The sequence below is a fragment of the Rana temporaria genome, chromosome 6 (genome assembly GCF_905171775.1).
Source record: "Rana temporaria chromosome 6, aRanTem1.1, whole genome shotgun sequence".
Classification (NCBI taxonomy): Eukaryota; Metazoa; Chordata; class Amphibia; order Anura; family Ranidae; genus Rana; species Rana temporaria.
In genome coordinates this window covers 202,543,370-202,568,497 of record NC_053494.1, presented here as the reverse complement: position 1 = coordinate 202,568,497, position 25,128 = coordinate 202,543,370, and the positions used below count along the sequence as shown (strand labels likewise).

General features: G+C 43.8%; 1 protein-coding gene across 2 annotated transcripts in view; it reads left to right on the top strand.

Moving 5' to 3' along the window:
• The window catches only part of ZRANB3 (zinc finger RANBP2-type containing 3), a 382,760-nt gene that overhangs the window by 69,167 nt on the left and 288,465 nt on the right, over positions 1-25,128 (top strand). For both annotated transcript variants that reach the window (XM_040358099.1, XM_040358098.1), the window contains exon 3: positions 5,982-6,000. In XM_040358099.1, the coding sequence (XP_040214033.1) occupies positions 5,982-6,000 (19 nt within the window). The remainder of the gene's footprint in view (positions 1-5,981; positions 6,001-25,128) is intronic.

The window sequence follows — 25,128 nt, the reverse complement described above, 5'->3', positions numbered from 1 at the left end:
TCTTTATGGGGCACAGGCTGGCAGCTGATGGGCAATGATTGGCAGCTGATGGGCACCTCCGATGGGGGCTGCACTGATAATAAATATGCTGATTATCAGTGCAGGCCCCCCTTCTGATAAGGATAGCCGCCAATCGTATCTCACTGTAAGTGTGAACCGAGAAAAGCCATTTACCGGCACTTGCTGGTTCAAGCGATGATCAACTGTGATTGGTCACAGCTGATCACGTGGTAAGAAGCTTTCATCAGAGGTGCTATACCATGGTGGGAGATGCAGTGTGTCAGACTGACACACAGCACCTCCGGCCACGCCCCCGCGCCGACTTTGTTATCCCGATAATGTTGCATGATGTCCGGTCAGGATAATGGAACCACTTTGCCGACTTCATATTGCTATAATGCTATATTGCAAGTGAGTAAAGTGGTTCTAAAGCCTAAATATGTTTTACCTTAAAGTGATTGTAAAGTCTTCTTTTTTTTCTTTTTTTTTTTTTTAAGTGTAGCGCCTGGTTACTTCCAAGTACCTTTTGCTTTGTTAAATTTAAAGGGGGTTCAGAGAGTTAATTGGCTCTGATCCAAGTAATCTGTTCAAATTGGGTCTCTGTCTCAGCTTGGCTGTTCTGCGGTCTTATTCTGTTGTTTCTGGGCTGCTGTTCCCACCCCAGGACGATAGGTGGCAGCAGTAGAGTCGAGGTTTGGGTGCTTTTCCCCAGCAGCCTATCAGGAAAGTTTCTCCTCGATGTGCATGCTGGGGGAGGGTTTTTATGAGACAGACGCCATTGGTCTGGGTTCTTTCTTCGAGTGCGGCACCCACCTTTAGGGTGACTGCATCATGGTGCCCTGGTGAAATGGCCTTCCAGGCCGGGGTGCATGTGCCACGCGGTGTTACTGGTTCCGGGACCACGTTGGTCCGGAACATTTAAAGCTGTGGCTGGGCCCCAGTAATCGACTGGGTCCCCAATCCTGAGAAGATACGAAGCGTGTTCCCAGTGAGAGGAAGCTGTTCGGTGAGGAGAGCCAAGAGCGGCTGGCGATCCAATAGGGTCTCGACAATCCCCGGGGATCAAGGGGACCGATTTACTGAAAGGCTGGACGTTGGTCACCTGTCAGTCGGTAACCTGCAAACTACCTGAAGGAGATCCAGGCCAAAGTCTATTAAGGAGGATCACCTCCGCTACCTCAATCCTAAGGAGGGTCTGTGGCAGAGACTTTTCCTCTAAGTTCCGAGTGATACTCTGGCTGCCAGGTCAGTGAGAGAGGCCTGCCCAGGTACGCTATACCCACTCCGGCTGGAGTGGTGAGGAAGACTAAGTGTTGTTGGAAGCAGGACTGTTTCCCTATTGTTACGCCTGAATCTGCTATTTCTCCTTCTACTTTAACTCTTCTATCACCACAAGTTTATTGTTTTTACCCAGCTGGGTAATAAAGAGCACAGAAAGAGACACCTGTCGTGGACATTCCGTTACTACTATATTCACCATACACCCCTAGACGGCGGAGGAGCCATGAGGTAACATGCCACCCAAAACAAACCAGCAGCTCCTTCGGGGGTAGTGCTACATATATAAAAATAAAACATGTTATCCTTACCTGCTCTGTTGCAATGGATTTGCACAGAGAAGCTCAGATCCTCATCTTCTTGGGTGCCTCTTCTGTGCTCCTGGCTCCTCCCTCCTGTTGAGTGCCCCCACAGCAAGCAGCTTGCTATAGGGGAACCCAAGTTGAGCTGCAGCTCCGTGTGTCCCTTCAGACACAGAGCTGCAGTTCGCCCCTACCCTCTCTCTTTTAATTGGCTCCTGCTGCTGTCAGTCAGCTAGCCAATGGCGCCACTTCTGTGTCTTAGCCAATCAGGAGAGCGGGCGGCTGAGACACTCGTGGACATCGCTGGACAGAGATGGGGGCTCTGGTAAGTATTAGGGGGGCCGAGGGTGGCTGCTGCACACAAAAGGCTTTTTTATCTTAATGAATAGAATGCATTAAGATAAAAGACCTTCTGCCTTTACAACCCATTTTTAATACATTCCCTGCATTAAGGTAAAAAAATGTTTAGGTAATATCACTCCCTCACCCTTCTTACACGAGCCCTCACTCAATCCAGTGCTGTGCCTATATGTAGCAGCTCTCCACATTCTTGCAGACTTTGCTGAGGCAGCAGGGGCCATTGGCTCCTGCTGCTGTCAGTCAAATCCTGTTTTCTTTTTTTTTTTTCAGTTCAAGCAGACGACGATTTTACTGTTCAGGCAGAATGGCAACATTGCTTTATACTGTGTATGCTATATAAATAGATATGTAGGTAAAAAAAGATTCCTTGAGAGACGTTTCCTGGAGAGCTGAAAGGAATATATCCCAGCCAAAATTAGACGCCACCAGAAAAATCCAGAGACTCACATGTGAATGAATACTGATCGGTCCATCCAGTAGTTTATTATCTCTGTGACTATCTATCCCAGTTGGCATTAAAACTCTCTTGTTTACAGCCCACTTGATGCAATAGTGGCTTTAAAAAAAAAAAAAAAAAAAAAGAATATAATTAGTATTGAATAGATTAGGGAAAGGTTGAAACCTATTTTATGTAGTAAGGAGAACAAAGGTTTTGGCTGGAGTTGCAATTACTGTATTGTGGTTTGTTGTAGAATGGCTGAGCAAAGATGGCTGTCTAATGTAGGCACAGTCCTGATAAAGAAAAGGTTTTTTTTTAACCACTTAACCCCCGGACCATATTGCTGCCCAAAGACCAGAGCACTTTTTGCGATTCGGGACTGCGTCGCTTTAACTGACAATTGCGCGGTCGTGCGACGTGGCTCCCAAACAAAATTGGCGTCCTTTTTTTCCCACAAATAGAGCTTTCTTTTGGTGGTATTTGATCACCTCTGCGGTTTTTAGTTTTTGCGCTATAAACAAAAATAGAGCGACAATTTTGAAAAAAATAAATCATTTTTTACTTTTTGCTGTAATAAATATCCCCCAAAAATATATAAAAAAACGTTTTTTTCCCTCAGTTTAGGCCAGGGGTTGACAAATTTGCTTGGAATCTAGGAGCCAGCTAAAAAAGTTAGGAGCCAGAAAACGCACCCCGTCCCGACGAGCTTGCGCGCAGAAGCGAACACATACGTGAGCAGCGCCCGCATATGTAAACGGTGTTCAAACGCAATTTTGAAGCGTGACATGTTGGGTATGAATTTACTCGGCGTAACATTATCTTTCATAATATTAACAAAAATGGGGATAACTTTACTGTTGTCTTATTTTAATTTAAAAAGGTGTAATTTTTTCCCAAAAAAGTGCGCTTGTAAGACCGCTGCGCAAATACGGCGTGACAGAAAGTATTGCAACGATCGCCATTTTATTCTCTAGGGTGTTAGGATAAAAAATATATATAATGTTTGGGGGTTCTAATTAGAGGGAACAAGATGGCAGTGAAAATAGTGAAAAATTATATTAGAATTGCTGTTTAACTTGTAATGCTTAACTTGTTATACCAACGGCCACCACCAGATGGCGCCAGCTCACATCTGGTGGTAATAACTTGTAATACCAACGGCTCACCACCAGATGGCGCCAGCTCACAAAAAAAAAAAAAAAAAGCCAAGTCGCCAGGACACTATTTCTAGTCGCCATGGCGACCTGGCGCCCGGGATTTGTCGATCCCTGGTTTAGGCCGATACGTATTCTTCTACGTATTTTTCGTAAAAAAAATAATCGCAATAAGCGTTTATTGATTGGTTTGTGCAAAAGTTATAGCGTTTACAAAATAGGGTGTATTTTTATGTCATTTTTATTAATATATTTTTTTACTAGTAATGGCGGCGATCAGCGATTTATTTTTTTTCGGTACTGCGACATTATGGCGGACACTTCGGACACTTTTGACACGTTTTTGGGACCATTGGCATTTTTATAGCGATCAGTGCTATAAAAATGCATTGGATTACTATAAAAATGCCACTGGCAGTGAAGGGGTTAACACTAGGGGGCGGGGAAGGGGTTAAGTATGTCTCTGGGTGTATTCTTGCTGTGGGGGGGGGGTGGCCTCACACAGCTCCCGTTCCCCGCTCTGTAACGAGCAATCGCGGGTGCCCGGCGGCAATCGCGCCCGCCGGGCACACGCACGGGAGTCGGGGGCGAGCGGGGGGGCGAGCACGCGCCCCTAGTGGCAGCTCTAAGAGCCGACGTTATACTATGGGCTCTCGCCCAGGAGAGCTGACCTGCCGCCGTAGAAGGACGGCGGCTGGTCGGCTAGTAGTTAATTTTCTTAAGATGGTTGAAGGCCACCAAGAAGCTCTGAAAGCTGGTAAAATAACTGGGGGGGGGGGGGTGGGAGTTTTATCTGACTGAGCCACCGGGGAGGACACCCCCTACTAATCATAGGTGTTCTTTATGAAAGTCGAAAATCTTGAAGTGACATTAAAAAGGGTTTAGAAACCCCAATTAAAATAAATAAATAGACCGACACCAACAGTGGGGCACTAATAAGCCTGTGAACTCCATCTATAAGGCATTATTGCTCTCTGACACCAATGGAGAACCATTCTTTCCACCAACACCAAAGATGGGATATACTGTATTTGTTGGCGTATAACACTCACTTTTTCACCCTGCAAATCGTTTGCAAATAACGTGTGCGTGTTATACGTCGATACTGCAATTTGGGTTGCCTCGGAGAGAACAGGAAGGGGGGTGAGACGAGTGCCGTCAATTACATACAGTGAGAATCTCCTTTTTACTCAGCAGGCTCTGTAATAGGAAGTTCCGTCTCCTGGGCTGACATTGGACCAGTGTTCTGTCTATAAGCCGGTCCAGAAAGTGGGACTTTCTGAACATGTTACACCCTTATTTAAGGGTCCTTTCACACTAGCGGACCGTTCGTCCACTCATTACAAGTCCGTTAATGGACTTGTAATGAATCCCTATGGGAACGCGTCCGTTAGCGGATGGAGCATCCGCTAGCGTCCGCGTCAGTCGGGATCCGCTTTTCCGAACGGAAGAAACCCTATTTTTCTTCCGTTCGGCGGAGCCAAACTGATTCAGACGGACAGACGGTCCGTCTGCATCAGGTTCCCCATAGGGGACAGCGGAGCAGAGACAGGGCGGTCCCTGCACTGTGTTCGGGGACCGCCCTATCCGCCGACAGCTGAGTGGGGATCCCCGCTAAGCCGATGGAGACACACGGAGCGGACCCGGAAACGGTCCGCTCCGTGTGAAAGAGCCCTTAGGTTTAACATGTTCAGCAACCTCCTTCCTCCTGCACCACCGATTTCCCCCGGCGACAGTGTGCCGTGCAGGGCTCTGCGTACACACGTGAGTGAATGAACTACAAGTACTGTATTCCATTGCAGCAAACTACTTGTAGTTCTCAATGAACAGTGAGGGCATTGGTGAGCGCTCCTGTAGTTCATTGAGGTTTCCTGCGCTCCAGCAATTGTCTGCCCAGATGGGAGGTACAAGCAAACAGCTTTAGTGAGAGCCTGGCATTTCACCCACAATCTGTTGATCATGGGTGCAATGCTCTGCAGGCTGCTAAGAAAAATCATAACGAGTGCATGTGTTGTTTTTTTTTTTTTTTTTTTTTTTAACCACCAAAAAATGTTCTATTATTATATATATATATATTTTTTAAAGTGACCTTATCCTTTTACATTATTACACAAAAAAAAGTATTGTTTGGAAAAATTATAGCGTGCACAGTGTGTGCTAACTAAGCATGCCATAGTAGTTTCCCTTTAAATCCTTTCTGTGTTCCTTTTGTGTTGCCCTTAAATGATTCACATTAATCAGATGCAGTAAATTGCACAAATTGGATTGATTGGTTTTCATTTAAGACCCTGTTGGTTTTATTTATATATAGATTTTATTTAGCACCAGAGCAAATGCGTAACATGTGTTTGAGCAGATCTTTGAATTAACATATTGTTTTTCATGTGGGAATAGAGAAAAATGCACGATTTATATTAACATCTCATTTTTGTTTCTTTTCCTCTGTAGGTGTATGATCGCTGATGAGGCAAGTAGCGCAATTCTTTCTTTTCTGCTGGAAGCTCAGTAATATTTTAATAATTTTTTACATATTTATTAGGAATTTACATTTTCTTTGTCCTTTTTCATTTATTCATCATTAGAACTCCTAATTTGAATTCATTCTGAGGATAATAGTATTTTCTTTAAGTTTTTGGCTTCTGAGAGTTTTTTTATTTCTTTTTAGCTGGTATGGCTGGTTATCAGGCTCCAGACAGAACTTTTACTTTGATGTTGCTGGCCAGCTTACCCAAAACCAATCGGTTTGACAAAAGTCTGTTTGATCAACTTTTGTCGAAGAAACCTGCTGGAAAATTGTTGGCCAAACTGTTTTGCCACATACACGCGATCAGAAAATCGGACGACAGATCGTCTGACTTTTTCCGTTTACTAGTCGCAAGTAGAAATTGAATAGGTTACTAAATTCCCGAAAATTCTCGTACGACAGAAAAAAATAACCGGAAGTGATGTCATGTGTTGTAATGTATTTGTGTTGTATTTTCGGACGACAACTGTACTGACCAAACGAAAATCGTACGATCTGGTATCGTACGAGGAAAATTTTCATGCATGTCCGATTAAATAATATCGGATGAACTGTCATGATCGGCTCACGGAATCCCTGTACTAACGATCCGATTATCAGACGATTCTTCCTTGGACGACATTTTTCTTACAATATTCGGATCGTGTTTACGTGGCATTTGGGCTGGCTGTCAAAAAAAACTAAAAAACATTGCCGCAGTGGGATATTCATTTTTCAGTCATGTAAGGCCAGTTTTATGCAACAACTTTCCAGTTGTAATGGAGAAAATTGAGTACTGTCCATGATACTTTTTTATTTTATTTTCACCAACATACAATTTTTCAGGACAAGCTTTCTGGGTATGTCCCCTTTTTCAAGGTCCAAGCAGTACTGAGTACCGCTTGAACCTTGAAGAAGGGACATACCCCGAAAGCTTGTCCTGGAAAATTGTTTGTTAGTGCCATTAAAAAAAAATATCACAGTACTCAATTTTCTCTGTCTAAATTGCACTAATATGGCTACAATCACGTTACAGTTGTAATGGAAACCCTCATTCATCACCCAAAAACATGGTATAGTTTTTACGTATGACTTGGGACTAAAAAGTCAGAAATTTTATTTTAGAAAGCTTTTTGATCAAAGAAGTTATTTTTGTTCATTGGAAGGCACAGCTCTGATGTAGATCATTACTGCTGGGTAAGGTACCACCTGCAGGAGTGGGATGCTAGGTTGAAAATGTTTTTTTCAAAATCTTTTATTAATTATTTTGAACATATTATTTAGTATTTAGAGTACACAAAAGAATAGTTGTACAATTAGCCGTGAACACATTTCTGTGTATGACTTCGAGGACCAGAATCAATGTAGTGTACATGGCAAATTACCGTATTTGCCGGTGTATAAGCGACCGGGCGTATAAGACGACCCCTTAATTTTAATATTTTTTTAAAAGATTTTTTTGCCAGTATTTACCGTATAAGACGACCCCCCTTCCGAGGCTTCCGATGCTTCATATTTCTACCTTCTGGAGCCATATTCTTCTTCCTTCTTGCTGGAGCCAATCATGGCGAGCGGTGTTTTCTTTTAATGAATACAAAGCCTGCTTAGATTGGCAGAGGCTGTAACATCATCAGCCCACGCCTCTATGACTCTCAAAGCCAATCCGAGCTGGCTACTGTATGTAGCCGGCTCGGATTGGCAGAGGTTGTTACTCCAATCCGAGCAGGCTCTGTATTCATTTGAATACATCGCTCACTGGGATTGGCTAAGCGAAATATACTGTATGTAGCCAAAGCTACATACAGTATTACTGCACATCCAGCGGGCATGCGAGCACCTGACCCGGCGTATAAGACGACCCCTGCTTTTTGGTCAGGTTTTTTAAGTGTAAAAGGTAGTCTTATACGCCAGCAAATACAGTAATTAAATTGGTAAACCAGCCAATATCTTCCTCAGATGATAACCAATGTTCCTTAAAGCAGAGTTTCACCCAAAAATTGAACTTCCGCTTTTCGGAACCCCCCCCCTCTCCGGTGGGACCTTTCAGGGGGAGGGGGTGCAGATTCCTGTATTTGCACCCACTTCCGGGCATAGACTCCCGTGGGAGTCACACCACTCCCCCCGCTGTCTCCTGGGAAACACACAGGGACCAGTGAGGGCGCGCCGCTCTTCTTGCACATGCGCAGTAGGGAACCGGGCAGTGAAGCCGCAACGCTTCACTTCCTGATTCCCTCACCGAGGATGGCGGCAGGGGCAGCCGAGAGACGAACGATTGCTTGGCCTCAGCTGCTGACATTTTGGGCGCGCTGGACAGGTAAGTGTCCATTTTTTTTAAAGTCATCAGCTGCTGGCTTTTAAAAAAATAAAAAAATTTGGGTGGACCTCCACTTTAACACCAAAAATAATTATTTAACGTTCCGGACCAGGAGATATTTGAAAGGAGAACACGAATGGGAAAAGAATGTAGCAAATTAATAGTTAAAGTAGAAATTCATAAAAACAACGAACACTAACGCCTCATATACATGATCGTATTTTCTGCGGACAAAGCGTAAGACTTTTGTCCGAAGGGCGTTGGCCAGGAACTTGTCTTGCATACAAACGGCAAAAAATTGTCGGCCAACAAACACGAAACTACATGTTTTTTCAGCTCTTCAGCACCACCCTTTGGACAACTTACATGGCTCATGTGTAAGGTAAAGTCTACAGCGGGGATATGCAATTAGCGGACCTCCAGATGTTGCAGAACTACAATTCCCATGAGGCATAGCAAGACTCTGACAGCCACAAGCATGAACCCAGAGGCAGAGGCATGATGGGACTTGTAGTTTTGCAACAGCTGGAGGTCCGCTAATTGCTTATCCCTGGTCTACAGGATTGGATATATCAGTTTGTTAATGGATAGAAAACTGGCTAAAATACAGAATTCAGAGAGAAGTGGTTAATGACTCTTACTCTGAATGGTCTAAGGTTATCAGTGGTGTACCCCAAGGTTCAGTGCTGGGACCCTTACTTTTTAATATGTTTATAAATGATATTGGGTCTGAGATCAAAAGTAACCTTTATGGGGTTAGTAGGTGACACCAAGCTATGCAGTGGAATAACGTCCTTGCAGGATGTCTCCAATTTACAAGCCGACCTCAATGCTCTGTCTGATTGGGCAGCTATGTGGCAGATGAGGTTTAATGTTGATAAATGTAAAGTTATGCACTTGGGGGCTAAGAATATGCATCATACATACTAAGAGGAGTACAACTGGGGGGATCCGTAGTGGAGAAGGATCTGGGGGTTTTGGTAGATTATAAGCTCAATAATGGCATGCAATGCCAAGCTGCGGTTTCCAAAGCGAGCAAAGTCCTTTCTTGTATTAAGAGAGGTATGGACTCCAGTTCAAACTATCCGTAAGACCTCATCTGGAATATGCAGTTCAGTTTTGGGCCCCAGTTCTAAAAAAGGATATCGGAGAACTGGAGAAAGTGCAGAGAAGAGCAACCAAACTCATAAGAGGCATGGAGGAGCTCAGCTATGAGGAAAGATTAGAGGAACTGAATTTATTCCCTCTTGAGAAGAGGAGAATTAGGGGGGATATGATCAACATGTACAAATATATGAGGGGTCCATATAGTGAACTTGGTGTTGAGTTATTCACTTTACGGTCATCACAAAAGACAAGGGGGCACTCTTTACGTCTAGAGGAAAAGAGATTTCATCTCCAAATACGGAAAGGTTTCTTCACAGTAAGAGCTGTGAAAATGTGGAATAGACTCCCTCCAGAGGTGGTTCTGGCCAGCTCAGTAGATTGCTTTAAGAAAGGCCTGGATACTTACCTAAATGTGCAGAATATAACTGAGTACTAAGATTTATAGATAAAGTTGATCCAGGGTAAATCCTCTCGGGATCAGGAAGGAATTTATTTTTTCCTGCTGTAGCAAATTGGATCATGCTTTGCTTTTTTTTTATTTTGCCTTCCTCTGGATCAACTGTGGGTATAGAATTGCGTATATGGGAGTGAACGATATTTTTTATTTTATCTATTTTTTTTTTTATGGTTGAACTGGATGGACTTGTGTTTTTTTTTTTTTTTTTCAACCTTTTTTTTTCAACCTGACTAACTATGTAACTTCTGCTAATGTTGTGGTATGGTTAGCATTGCTTCTGAGCATGCGTGTTTGTACTTTGGAGTTTTGTCCAACAGACTTATGTACACACGATCGGATAATCCATCAACACACCTTTGTTGGCGGACAATTTTAAAGCATGCTATCCCAAATTTGTTGGTGGAAAATCCGACAACAATTCTCCGATAGAGCATACAAACAGTTGGATATTCCGTCAACAGCCGGTCGTCACACAATTCCCGTCGGATAATCCGATTGTGTGTACGAGGCGTTAATCTACTGTCAGCCACATTCTAAAACAACTCTATCTATCCCTGTAAAGAAGAAAACGCTATACATACCTTTTCTGAAGCTGCTCCGGTCCGGTCCCAGGCTGAGCTGTCAGCGGCGGCTTCTCTGTGTGGCAGTGTGCAAGAGAGACAACCAACAACGAAAGCCTGATAGTAAGTCTATGGGTGATGTCACTTCCCAGCCATTTCACAGCCATTCCTTTAAATCACAGTCAAACCTCCGCGCTCACAAAGTCTCACATCCGGTATTGTGGAAATGTAAGGCGGTGTTGCTCGCCTTGAGCAGGGAGACTCCAAAACACTATAATAAAAAGAAAGGAAGGTGCAGATGCCTAGTGCATTATCTACAGCACTAAAGTATACTTCTTAAAATGCCAAAAACATACTCGGACAAGAGAATAACTAAAAGCCCATCAAATCACAACTCCAGTATGGTGGATACCCAGTATCTTAGTTGATGCCTCTCGGTAGACAAGGCCCCTTTTTTGTCTACTTGGGGGGGCTTGTCCCCCGAAACGTGTTCGGAGGAAACGGGTCCGCTTCCTCTTAAAGGTATGTATAGCGATTTTTGCTCTACAGGGTTAGATTTGTTTTAGAATGTGGCTGCCAGTAGATTTAGGCTTCATTCACATCTATGCGACAAAACGCCCGACGCCGGACGCTTGTGCCGCTAGAGGGGGGAATTCCTATTGCTGTCTATGGAGATGGTTCACATCTCATAGACGCCGTACGCCTGTCGCCTGAAAAAAAGTCCCGGACCCTTTTTTTCAGGCGACATTGGCGTTCTCCCATTGACAGCAATGGGAAGAATTTGAAAAAAAAAAAAAAAAAGTTTCACACTCGCGGCAAAATACGCCGCGTACGCCGTTGTCGCGGAGGTGTGAATGGAGCCTAAGTGTTGCAGTGAATGACCGGCCTGACTAGTCACGTGACCCGCGAGATATCGCAGGATTTCAAACACAGCGCGTCTCCTGGGATTCTCAGGACTCAATCCCAGGAGACATAGCGCTGATCGGGGAATTTGAAACCACGCCCACTCCCGTGGGGAAAAGTGAGTGACAGCTCACAAAAGGCCCTCGTTCAAAGGTAAGGAGGCCGATTTAAAAAATAAAAATAAAAAAAATAACTGATACATACCTTACTATGGCTGCTGGTTTTAAACAGCAAAAGTTGTCAATTAGGGTGAACCTCCGCTTTAACAAATAAATCTTTGTTTTTTTAATTTACCATTATCCAAGACAGTTTTGGTTTGACCAGATATGAGGGGATGAAGGGCGATTTCCAGGATCTGGCTAGGTTCAACTTTTTTTTTTTTTTTTATTCAAGTTTTTCCCTAGCTGTTGCATGTTTTGTGGCTGGAAGGCATCACTGGACACTTGATACAAAAAAAGTGAAGCGCTAAATATATGTGAAACAATAAAGAAGACTGTAAAACAGATCTAAAAAACGTAAGTTGATAACACCATAAGTGCTCAAAAGTCTGTGAATGAAGACAGACATATAAATCAAGGTTGATTAAAATAATATAAGTCCCATAGAAAATTCTAAATCGACTGGTCCAACAAAAAAGTGACTTAGTGTTGAAAACATGAAGTGAAGATTGATAGCAGATCCACCACCAAGGTTTTCTATGGGACTTATATTATTTTAATCAACCTTGATTTATATATTTGTCTTCATTCACTGACTTTTGAGCACTTATGGTGTTATCAACTTACGTTTTTCACATCTGTTTTACAGTCTTCTTTAGTGTTTCACATATACCGTATTTATCGGGGTATTGCGCGCTCCGGCGTATAGCGCGCACCCCTAAAGTGGACCCGACATTCCTGTAAAAAAAGATTTTAGTACTTACAGTTTTGGTGTTTTGCGCGGCGTCTATCGGCGGCCTCGTCGGGTCCGGCGTCCGTCTGTGGCTTCGGGTGTCCTCTTTGTCGGGTCCGGCGTCCTCCCCGCTCGATCCCCGCGCCGAGTTTGAATACTGTGTCGGCATATACCGAGCGCAGTACACTCGTGTATAGTCGGGCAGGCTCGGCTACTCTCGCGCTCACGTCCTGTACGTCCAGGACGTGAGCGCGAGAGGAGCTGAGCCTGCCCGACTATACACGAGTGTACTGCGCTCGGTATATGCCGGCGCAGTATTCAAACTCTGCGCGGGAAAGCGGGTATTGGCGTATATCGCGCACCCACGATTTTGCCCTAATTTTCAGGGCAAAAAAGTGCGCGGTATACGCCGATAAATACGGTATTTAGCGCTACACTTTTTTTTGTCTCACATGTTTGATTACCAGCAGAGTTGATCTTATTCTGTGGTGTTGGCTGCCATTTATATGTTAATGTAGGTAGTGCGGTGATATATATACATATTTTGTATATTGTTTGCATCACTGGACATTTCTAGCATTTCAGGCCATTTAAAATGGAGGTTCTGGCGTCAGCAGGGTGTTCCTGGCATGCTGGGCACATTGCCTTTTTTGGGCCCCTTTGTGGCAATCACGACGTGTACCTGGCAGCATCAGCAAATGACAGTTTTGGGAGTAAGGTATATCGGGCAGTAGTCAGAATGGCCTGTATCATTTTCTTTGAGGTAGGTTGCCTGTTTTTTTTTTTTTTTTGCCTGCCTCGTGCTGGTACTGCTTAGGGATGTACCCGCAGTAATGATCCAAGGCTGCATTCACACTTCAGCATTTTGAATGTCGGGCAGATTTGCTGCAAATCTGCCTACGATTTTAAAGTGCTGATGTGTGAATGGCAAATTGCGGGACTTGCATTTGAGATGCCATTTATTTAAATGATACCTTCTGCCACGATTGTCGTGTGATAAATTGCGCTGCAATCGTGGCAACACGCATCGCAGGAAGCTTGTCGCCCCAAAAAAGTTCAGGAGCTACTTTTGGGTGACATGCTTCCCACGATGCGCGTTGCCGTAATTGCAGCACGCTTTATCGCGCGACAATTGCGGCAGACCCACGCTGCAATTTGAGGTGTCATTAAAATGAATGGCATCTCAAATGCGAGTCCTGCGATTTGCCATTCAGACATAAGCGAATTTCATATCGACGGCAGGTTCACGGCTAATCTTCACGCGATTCGAATTGCTGATGTGTGCATGCAGCCTAAAGCAGAGCTGTGTCCTCCAACTAGGGCAGAGAAAATAATTTTACATTGAGTACAAAAAAGATTCTGTTTTCTCAGTTATTGATCTGAAATAAATATTATATTTCACACAAACAGAATAATAATCATAATTTTGAAATCCTATTGTCATTACCAGCAATTCAGCTAGATAACAAGCAAAAGTTGTGTATTCCAAACATAGGAGAGCATGAATATCAAAGCTTTACAAACCACCAAAGCATCAATACTTACTGATTACAAAATTATTGGCAATTCTTGATAAATACTGAATTTCACACTTAAAAATGTAGCAAAGTCAATAGTAGCAATATGGAAATTGTTCTTTTATCAGTACTAGCATTTTAGCAAATGGAACATAGATTCCCTTTAAGAAACGCAACAATGTGTTTTTTAATTTATTTGTTCCTGGGCTTTCTATATTTATTAATTTGAAGTTAATTTTGAGTAATGACAATTTTGCTGACTTGCCGTTTTCAGGAACCTGCTGCCTAAACACTTTCCACGTTTCTAGCAGAGCAAGCATTCTGGGGAAAACAGGTGCTTTTTAATGAGTATTGGGAAAACGTGTTTTCATTATTAATTCAACGCTAACGCACTTGAGGCGGTCCTGGTTTTGACTATGCTTAAACTGCTGCTGAAGAACTACAAGCTCCAATAGTTTTACTCCCCCCCCCCCCCCCCCCCCCCCCCGAGTGTGGGTTTTAGCCCTTTAGCTTTTTCTCAAGATTTATGTTTTTTCTTTTTTTTTATTGGTACTTCTGGATTACCTTGGATCTGATATTTGAATGTTGCAAGGCTGCTGACAAGTTGAACAGCTTGCTCTTTTGCTTTATCTCTTGAGGTTCGATGGGAACTCCCAGTTCTGGCCAACTACAACAGCCGGTACAAAGCCAATTGATGATGTCATAGTCCTCCAGTGCTTTCTCCCATATAATCTCTCTTATTCAAGTAAGCCTAAAGCCTCATAAAACATAATCCGACCGTTTGTACGCTCCATCGGACAATTGTTGTTGGATTTTCTGTCAACAAATGTTGGATAGCATGCTTTAAAATTTTCCCACAACAAATGTGTGGTGTCGGATTATATGATCGTGTGTACACAAATCCAAAGTACAAACGCCTATGCTCATAAGCAATGCTCACCATAACACAACATTCGCAGAAGTTGCCGAAAGGGTGGTGCTAAAGAGCTGAGAAACCACATAGTTTTGTGTTTGTTGGCCAACAATTATTTGCCGTTTTGTATGCAATACATGTTTACGGCCAACGCCCTTCAGACAAAATTCAGAGGCTTTGTCTGCGGAAAATCCGATCGAGTGTATGAGGCTTAAGAATAGAGGTCGACCGATATATATCGGCCGATATTTTGCCTTTTTAAAGAAATCGGCATCAGCCGATTTATTTTGTAAAAAATGCAGATTGTCTGGGATCTGAGGCAGGGGTGTGCTGAACGTCCGTTTTTGTGTCATGCTAGTCTCATGTCGAAAGTGAAGAGGTTACTCACAATACGAAAATTCTCGTCTGACAGAATACAACGTCAGAAGTGATGTAATGTGTTAAATAGTTTTTAACCACTTAACGCCCGCCGCCCGCCTATTTACGTCCACAGAATGGCACGTACAGGCAGATGGGCGTATATATACGTCCTTGCCTTCTAGCGGGTGGGGGGTCCGATCGGGAACCCCCCCGCTGCGTGTGGCGGGCGGCTTACCTCGGGGAGCGATCCGGGACGACGGCGCTGCTATTCGTTAAAAGCCGCTCCGTCGCGATCGCTCCCCGGAGCTGAAGAACGGGGAGAGCCGTATGTAAATACGGCTTCCCCGTGCTTCACTGTGGCGGCGTATCGATCGAGTGATCCCTTTTATAGGGAGACTCGATCGATGACGTCAGTCCTACAGCCTCACCCCCCTACAGTTGTAAACACACACTAGGTGAACACTAACTCCTACAGCGCCCCCTGTGGTTCACTCCCAAACTGCAACTGTCATTTTCACAATAAACAATGCAATTTAAATGCATTTTTTGCTCTGAAAATGACAATGGTCCCAAAAATGTGTCAAAATTGTCCGAAGTGTCCGCCATAATGTCGCAGTCACGAAAAAAATCGCTGATCGCCGCCAATAGTAGTAAAAAAAAAATAATTAATAAAAATGCAATAAAACTATCCCCTATTTTGTAAACGCTATAAATTTGGCGCAAACCAATCGATAAACACTTATTGGGATTTTTTTTTTTTTTTACCAAAAATAGGTAGAAGAATACGTATCGGCCTAAACTGAGGAAAAAAAAATGTTTATATATGTTTTTGGGGGATATTTATTATAGCAAAAAGTAAAAAATATTGCATTTTTTTTCAAAATTGTCGCTCTATTTTTGTTTATAGCGCAAAAAATAGGTGATCAAATACCACCAAAAGAAAGCTCTATTTGTGGGGGAAAAAGGACGCCAATTTTGTTTGGGAGCCACGTCGCACGACCGCGCAATTGTCTGTTAAAGCGACACAGTGCTGAATCGCAAAACCTGGCCTGGGCATTTAGCTGCCTAAAGGTCCGGGGCTTAAGTGGTTAATGTATTCTTTTGTTTCTAAGCATGCATAGTCTTGCTCTTACGTTTTTTTGAGGTTTTTTTTTTGTACGAAAACCATACTAAACAAAGATCGGACGTTGAGTTGATTTTATAGTCTGCACATCCAGCTTTTGTCTAACAAAAAAGCAAAATCGGCTTTCGCAATCGCCGTACTAACAATCCAAAAATCGTCGGACAGCTCGTCGTACAAAATTTCCATCCGATTTTCGTATCGTGTGTGGAGGTCTGTAGGCCGCCTAGGCCTCAGCATAAACAACACTTGTAGCATGCAGCAGCATTGGCCAAGTCTATTTCTGCTGCGATCTGAGTCATCCGATGAGCAGCTCATTCAAGCATCTGTGCTATGGTGGCAGGCATCCATTTAATTTTTTTTTTTTTTAACTTGTTTTAATTGACGACAGTAAGGCTGCATTCACACCTAGGCGTAGGGCGTACAGGCGTTTTTACAGGCGATTTTTACCGACGTTTTTGTCGCGCGTATATGCGCGCGTTTTCGCACAGTGGCGTTCGACGTTTTTGTACTTTGTCTTTTTCCATATTAGCCAATAAGAAAAATGATCATCCCTGACATCACTTGTTGCTCTCCTAGGAATTTTTTATTCCTCTTCCTGGGTGAATATACCTCTTCTGGATTTCAGCAACACAGGCGTCAAAACGCTTGTACAAGCGCGTGTTTACACGCAATACGCGCGTATCAGGCGTTTTACATTGACTTCAATGTAAAAAAAAAACGCTCAAACACGCGCATATCGCGCGCTAGGAGCGACAAAAAAGGGTCCGGAACTTTTTTGAGCTACAGGCTACAGGCTACAGGCGTTTAGGCGTTCAGATGTGAACCATCCCCATTGCCTTTCATTACTTTTCGTCCCTCTGGCGTTTGTGCGCGTCGCGCTACAGGCGTAAAAACGCCTAGGTGTGAATGGAGCCTTATTGCTGTACAGTTCAGAATAAAAGGAGGTTTTGTTGCACAGAAATTGTTGTAATCGGGGCTATAATTGTGCAATTTGTGCGGCATGGAACTGTTTTGCAAATTATCGGCCTCTGAATTCTTTTTTTTTTTTTTTTTTTAATACAGTAAGCATGTCTCCCTCCCACGAGGAGGTGGGGGGGGGGGAGTAGCGTGATGCCTCATGCCTGATTTATAATAAACCCACTTTATTTTTAAATGTTTTCATTGCATAGTACGCCGCAAAGACTATTGGCTTGGGATCTGCATGCTGAAGATTGTCTGCTCAACTCCACGCGTCTCACCAGTTTGAGACACTGAGAAATATTATCCAAAGATTAGATTGAAGAAACGAGCGATATGTCATGAAGGAAAATCTTTTTTGTCCCTTGCCTAAGAGAATGAACTACCACAGCCTATGCATTCTGTTGTACTTATTCTGTCATAGTACTATAAGAGGAAAAAAAAAAACATGTTTAAAAATAAACTAGAGAAGTTTGAAAAAGAGTAATAAAAATCCTAATTTTAAAGAAACAAAACAAAAAAAAACTAAAATATAATATGATCTTTGCCCTGCTATGCTGGCCAGTTCGTTCCAGGATCACACAGGAACACATGCCATGTTCCCGTGTGGTGAGATTCAAATAAATGGGCTGCAAATTGCACCGAAAACATGGAATAAGTAGTAAAATTGATTGCACTGCGTTTGTGATCTGTGCTAGGGTACTGTTAACCAGTGTTCATTTGGTTGACTAAACGAAAATCAATTCCAATTTTTGTCACCAAGCAAAAACAGAATAAAAATGTGAGGGCGGGAAGTTTACCTACGTGTATTTCTGCTTTCCTCCATGTTCAGCCTGTAAATTGTTTCCCCCTGCCAGCAAGCAAGCTAGCGACGGTAGCATACTTGGTGGTATGGTGTGCTAGCACTGTGCAGCGTTTCAGACCATGCAGAGAGCACTGTGTGTTATTACAGGCCTCCTCAGATGACCATCCTGAGCACTCACTCTGCATTACAGGCCCCCTTAGACCGTCCAGAGCACTGTGTGCATTACAGGCCTCCTCAGGTCGTCCAGAGCATTACGAGCCTTCTCAGACCGTCCAGAGCACTGTGTGCATTACAGGCCTTTCAGAGAACTGTGCATTACAGGCCTCCTCAGGTCGTCCAGAGCATTACGAGCCTTCTCAGACCGTCCAGAGCACTGTGTGCATTACAGGCCTTTCAGAGAACTGTGCATTACAGGCCTCCTCAGGTCGTCCAGAGCATTACGAGCCTTCTCAGACCGTCCAGAGCACTGTGTGCATTACAGGCCTCCTCAGGCCATCCAGAGCACTGTGCATTACAGGTCTCCTCAGGCTGTCCAGATTTCTCTCTTCCCTTTCTCTCTACTCAGTTTTAGTTATAAAGGCATAATGGCTGAATCTGTGTCTGTAGTTTATATAAACCTTAGTACCATAAATAATGTTAGATTTGTACTCCAGAAGTATATAATGAGTTTGGAAATTCAAAAACATGTGTTATAATGTTGATTTTGGTCTACTAAAATATTTAGGCAAGTACTGTATTCTCAAAGTACTTGCCACCTAACTTACGGCGGCGTAGCGTAAATGCGGCGGGCGCAAGCGCGCCTAATTCAAAATGGGCTGAGGGGGCGTGTTTTATGATAATTTTGTTTGACCTGACGTGATTGACGTTTTTTTGGAACGGCGCATGCGCCGTCCGCCTACATTTCCCAGTGTGCATTGCGGCAATGTACGCCGCACGGGAATATTGATTTAGACGTGGACGTAAATGACGTAAATCCCTATTCACGGACGACTTACGCAAACAACGTAAAAATTCCCGAATTTCGAAGCGGGAACGGCGGCCATACTTTAACATTACTATTCCAACTATTTGTTGGAATAACTTTAGGCCTGATAAAGCATTACGTAAACGGCGTATCTGTACTGCGTCGGCCGGGCGTACGTTCGTTAATAGGCGTATCTAGTGATTTACATATTCTACGCCGACCGCAATGGAAGCGTCACCTAGCGTCCAGCCTAAATATTTCACCCTAAGATAGGACGTATCTTAGATAGGTTTAAGTGTATCTCTGTTTGAAAATACACTAACTAACCTAACTCTATGTGAATCTAGCTAAATGTGTAATAAAATACGACTAAAACTAAAAATGGCATTTTAGTCAAAAGACCTCGGCTAAAACTAAATCGAAATTTGATGTCAAAATTAAAACTGCTCAGTTTTGGTCGGAGGTCACCTCTTGTATATCAGCGGTATTGATGATTCCTATCCCGATGACGATTAGAATATGTTTACTGGGGTTGGTGGAGGATGTTGTGCTGTCCAGGGCTCATCGGACCCTGCTCAACATCCTTTTGTTTTATGGAAAGAAGGCCATTTTGTTAAGATGGCGCAAGCCGCGGGCACCTGATTTGCACTTTTGGAAGGGCCTAGTCAATTCAATGATGCCATACTATAAGGCAACATACCTTTCTAGGGGTTGTGGGAAAAAAAATTGACAGGGTGTGGCAGGCTTGGTACAACTCTGACCTGACTGTTGGATAAGGCCTGATAACGAGAGTGGGTTTCTTTGTACTTCTTGGCACCATAGTTGGGGTGGTATGGCCGGGTGATGTGTGGTGTAACATTTGAATTCTGGAGAGGAGTGAGGTGGGGCATTTTGCAGTTTCCGGTATTGCGATGCATACTAGCACATTATGGTATTGCAGGATGTAAAAACAAACTACCTCCTGGAATATGTGGCAGAAACTTCCCAGGATGCATCCGAGACCAGGGTTACCCTATCATTTCCACACTCATCCAGGAATTGAGTATAGGCAAAAAATTGTATCTAATATTACTTTCATATTGACATTCAGATCTTCATGGTAATAGCAGTTTGTAGTGAAATGGGGGAAAGGGACGCTTTTGTATCTAAATACTTTAATGTGCATGATCTGGGCATAGGTAAAATTTATATTTTTTTAACCACTTAAGGACCGCCTCATGTACATATACGTCAGCAGAATGGCACAGGCAGGCACATCCACGTATATATACGTGCCCTGCTTGACGTGGGTCGGGGGTCCGACCGGGACCCCCCCCCCCGGTACATGCGGCGGTCCCCGTGGCTTCAGGAGCGATCCGGGACGACGGCGCGGCTATTCGTTTATAGCCGCTCCGTCGCGATCGCTCCCCGGAGCTGAAGAACGGGGAGAGCCGTGTGTAAACACGGCTTCCCCGTGCTTCACTGTGTCGGCGCATATTTATAGGGAAGACACGATCAATGACGTCATTCCTACAGCCACACCCCCCTACACTAGTAAACACATACACAGTGAACCCTAACTCCTACAGCGCCCCCTGTGTTTAACTCCCAAACTGCAACTGTCATTTTCACAATAAACAATGCAATTTAAATGCATTTTTTGCTGTGAAAATGACAATTGTCCCAAAAATGTGTCAAAATTGTCCGAAGTGTCCGCCATAATGTCGCAGTCACGAAAAAAATCGCTGATCGCAGGCATTAGTAGTAAAAAAAATAAAAAAAATAGAAATGCAAAAAAACTATCCCGTATTTTGTAAACGCTATAAATTTTGCGCAAACCAACCGATAAACGATTATTGCGATTTTTTTTTTTTACCAAAAATAGGTAGAAGAATACGTATCGGCCTAAACTGAGGGAAAAAAAAATGTATATATGTTTTTGGGGGATATTTATTATAGCAAAAAGTAAAAAATATTGCATTTTTTCCAAAATTGTCGCTCTATTTTTGTTTATAGCGCAAAAAATAAAAACCGCAGAGGTGATCAAATACCACCAAAAGAAAGCTCTATTTGTGGGGAAAAAAAGACGCCAATTTTGTTTGGGAGCCACGTCGCACGACCACGCAATTGTCTGTTAAAGCGACGCAGTCCCGAACTGTAAAAACCCCTTGGGTCTTTAGGCAGCATTTTGGTCCGGGGCTTAAGTGGTTAACAGAAAGGTATTTTATTAACAAAACAGCATTACAAGATAGGCAGTAGTCCTACAATCAGGTTTACAAAAGAAAAATATATATATCAGACAGAGATGAGCAGTCCCAGTGTTTTTAATAAACCAAACCTAAACCACGTACAAAATCACAGCTCTATCACCCTAACAGACCTCAACCAATGACTTCCAGGTTCCGTCCCAGCTAGCGCCCTCCCTTGAGTACAATAGGGTACACAGCCGACGCCCCGTGCTAGATCCTCATGTACCTGTGAAGTCTTGCCGTATAACTAACCCCCCAGTCGGCAGAATCAGGTGCGCGCAAGGCAGAGAGGGGGGGCAACAGGGGGGGGGGGATCCATCTCTTGGTCCCCCAGCCATGCGCACCCACCCAAGCTGACCAGACCTTGTCGTATTTAGCAGGACACTACCTGCTCTCATACTTGAGTTTATAGGGGTAAAGCCGGGCCCACCGCCTTCTTCCAGGAACTAAGGGTGGGGAGTTCCACCGTAGCATTATCTCCCTCCTGGCACAAAACAACGAGAATGTAATACATAGTTTAGTATATCTCCCTCCACCTCACCCAGGTGGCTCAGGAGGAGCACCATGGGGTCCAGTGGTACCTTAGTTCCTCCCATGTCGCTGAGCCTCCCCGCCACCCCCTCCCAATATGGCCTGAGCTTCGGGCAATCCCAAACCGGGCACAGGTTAAATTTAACTTTTTTCCAAAGGCATAGCGCACATACACTTGACTTGCTCAGAGTCCTGACCTCAACTCGATAGAACACCTTTGGGATAAATTCGAGCAGAGACTGCGAGCCAAGCCTTCTCGTCCAACATCAGTGCCTGACCTCACAAATGCGCTTCTGGAAGAATGGTCAAACATTCCCATAGACACCCTCCTAAACTATATGGACAGCCTTCCCACAAGAGTTGAAGCTGTTTTAGCTGCAGAGGATGGGCCAAATCAATATTGAACCCTACGGACTAAGACTGGGACTCCATTGTTCTGCATCAAAAGCATATCTACTGTGCACTCTCGGCACAATGGCTGAGTTGCCCAGTCATCATTTACAATTGGGAGCTAGTGGACTGGGTACCTGATCCTGTGGCCGCTGTTACAGCCATTCGCAGCAGTCACATGATCAGAAACTCTGCCTCCCGTCTTTCTGCACCCCGTAAAATGTTGTCAGGAGGAGGTGCCATTGGGTCAAGGTGCATTCATATGTATTCATTTTGGTGTAGTACATAAAAAAAATGTCCTGATTGCTGATCCTTTGTTTTGGTTCCCAGCGAATGCAATTTTTAAAGGGGCTGAAAAGAAAAGGTGTAAACGTGGCTTGTGCTATCCACTGCCTTTTTAACCATCCATATCATTTAAAGAGGTTGAGTTTGTCATTTTGCAGCTTTTTGTAATACATAATGTATGATTATCATAAACCTGCCATTAACATTAATCTATTAATGAGATTTAACAAGCTTTAAAAACCAGACGTCTGATCACCGCGAACACTCTATGCAAATAATGACTTCAGACTTAGTCATAGTAATGGGAGGAAAGGTAATTGAGGTGAACTTGTGCTTTTGCCCCTGCAGGGTCCAGCTAGCTAAAAAGGAGTCTGAAATGGGTTGAAGACTCTGGCCCAGATTCTTAAAGGACTTACGACGGTGCAGCGCCATGTACGCCGTCGTAAGTCCTAATCCGACCCGTCGTATCTATGCGTCTGATTCCTAGAATCAGTTACGCATAGATATCCATTAGATCCGACAGGCGTAAGTCTCTTACGCCGTCGGATCTTAACTGCATTTTTTTTGACTGCTAGGTGGCGCTTCCGTCTAATTCCGCGTTGAGTATGCAAATTAGCTAGATACGCGTATTCCCGAACGTACGCGCGGCCGGCGCAGTAAAGTTAAGACGTTTACGTTAGGCTTTTCCTGGCGTATAGTTTCCCCTGCTATATGAGGCATAAGTGCGGCGTACCAATGTTAAGTATGGCCGTTGTTCCCGCATCGAAATTTTAAAAAGTTACGTCGTTGCGTAAGTCGTCCGTGAATGGGGCTGGACGTCATTTACGTTCACGTCGAAACCAATAACGTCCTTGCGGCGTACTTTGGAGCAATGCACACTGGGAAATTCCACGGACGGCGCATGCGCCATTCCACAAAAACGTCAATCACGTCAGGTCACGGTAGGTTTACATAAAACGCCCCCCCTGATCCAAATTTGAATTAGGCGGGCTTACGCCGGCCGATTTACGCTACGCCGCCGCAATTTACGGAGCAAGTGCTTTGAGAATACAGCACTTGCCCATGTAAGTTGCGGAGGTGAAACATAAAGCGGATACGTTACGCCCGCACAAAATTACGCCGCTGGACGAGAATCTGGTCCTCGATAGGAACAGGACACATGGGGTAGAGATGGAAGAGCTGCTCGCCCCAAAGTTACATGAAAGAAAGGGGTTCCCCAGTAGGGCTTTTTTTTTTCTAATTTAAAATTTTCTAATTAACGTTTTAGAACCCTTGTCCCCCTGAAGAGACCGAATAAACGGTCGAAGCGGTCGTCGGGGACCTACATTGGGGATCTACATTGTACAATAACCCATAGTACTTTGAGATGTATATGTATTCATGTCTACTGCAACCAGGATTGTGATATTTTACTTTTGTACTCTTCTCGTATATTTGTATAATTTCCACCATTATTCACTGTGACATCCGATACCATCGGCAAATAGAATTTTTTACTGAAACTATTTAATTTACTTTTTGATCCCGCTGCCTAAAAGCCCTACTGAAGACTCTATCCTTGCCCCTGTGTGAGAGTGCTGGGTGCTCGATTGGTCAAATGCCAAGCGCAAATAGTGCAATGTGGTAATATGGGCTGTGAGACTCATGTTCTCCATACCTAGAAGGATCTAACATTTCTGTTTGTTCCAGGCAGATAAACTAAGGGGGTGGAAAGCATAGAGAAGGTCAGTATTTGTAGCTGGGAAGGTTGTCAGTTTATGCCACGTACACACGATCGGAAATTCCAACAAGAAAATCGTGGATTTTTTTCCCGACAGATTTTTGGCTCAAACTTTTGTGTTTTATACACATGGTCACATCAAATTCTGACTGTCAAGAACGCGGTGACGTACAACACTACAACGAGCTGAGACAAAAGGAGTTCAGTGATTCAGAGCATGCGTCGAATTGATTCAGAGCATGCATGTTGTGTTTTTTTTTTTTGTGCGTTGGAATTGTATATAGACGATCGCAATTTCCTCCAAGAACTTTTCCCATCGGAAAATTTGAGCACCAGCTCTCAAATTTCAGACATATTCAGATGAAAAATTTCTGATCAAAAGCTCACATCGGACTTTTCTTGTCGGAATTTCCGATCGTGTTTTTGCGGCATTATGCCTCGTTTCCACTGAGCGGATCGGTTCGGTACGGTTCGGTTCGGTACGCTATTTTGGGTGTTTCCACTACGAAAGTGTGCCATTAAACCGAACCGTACCGGACCATTCTGGGTCCTGCTTCAGATGTGGGGCCATAGGAAATGGAACGGTTCCATTAGGGGAGGAGATGCAATACATTCCACTGATTGGTGGATGTGCTAGGCATTTTTTCTAAATCCTGAATGGTCCCCGACGGTCCGATTTGCAGTGGAAACGCTCATGAGAATAGACCGGTCCATTCTAAACCGCTCCATTCTTACTGACCCGAACCGTTCCGTGCAGTGGAAACAAGGCATTAGGCTACTTTCACATTGAAAGTGTTTTAGCATATCTATATTGTACATTCACATCAGTCCCTGCCCTCAAGGAGCTTACAATCAAAGGTCTCTAGCTCACATTCATATACACACACATACTAGAGCTGATTTAGACAGGAGTCCTACCAGCATATTTTTAAAGTGTCGGAGGAAGCCGAAGCACCCAGAGGAAACCTACAAGGAGAACGTGCAAACTCTGTGTAGGTAGTGCCATGATTGGGATTTGAATTGACGACCCTAGTGCTGCCAGGCGAAAGTGATAACCAGCTAGCCAC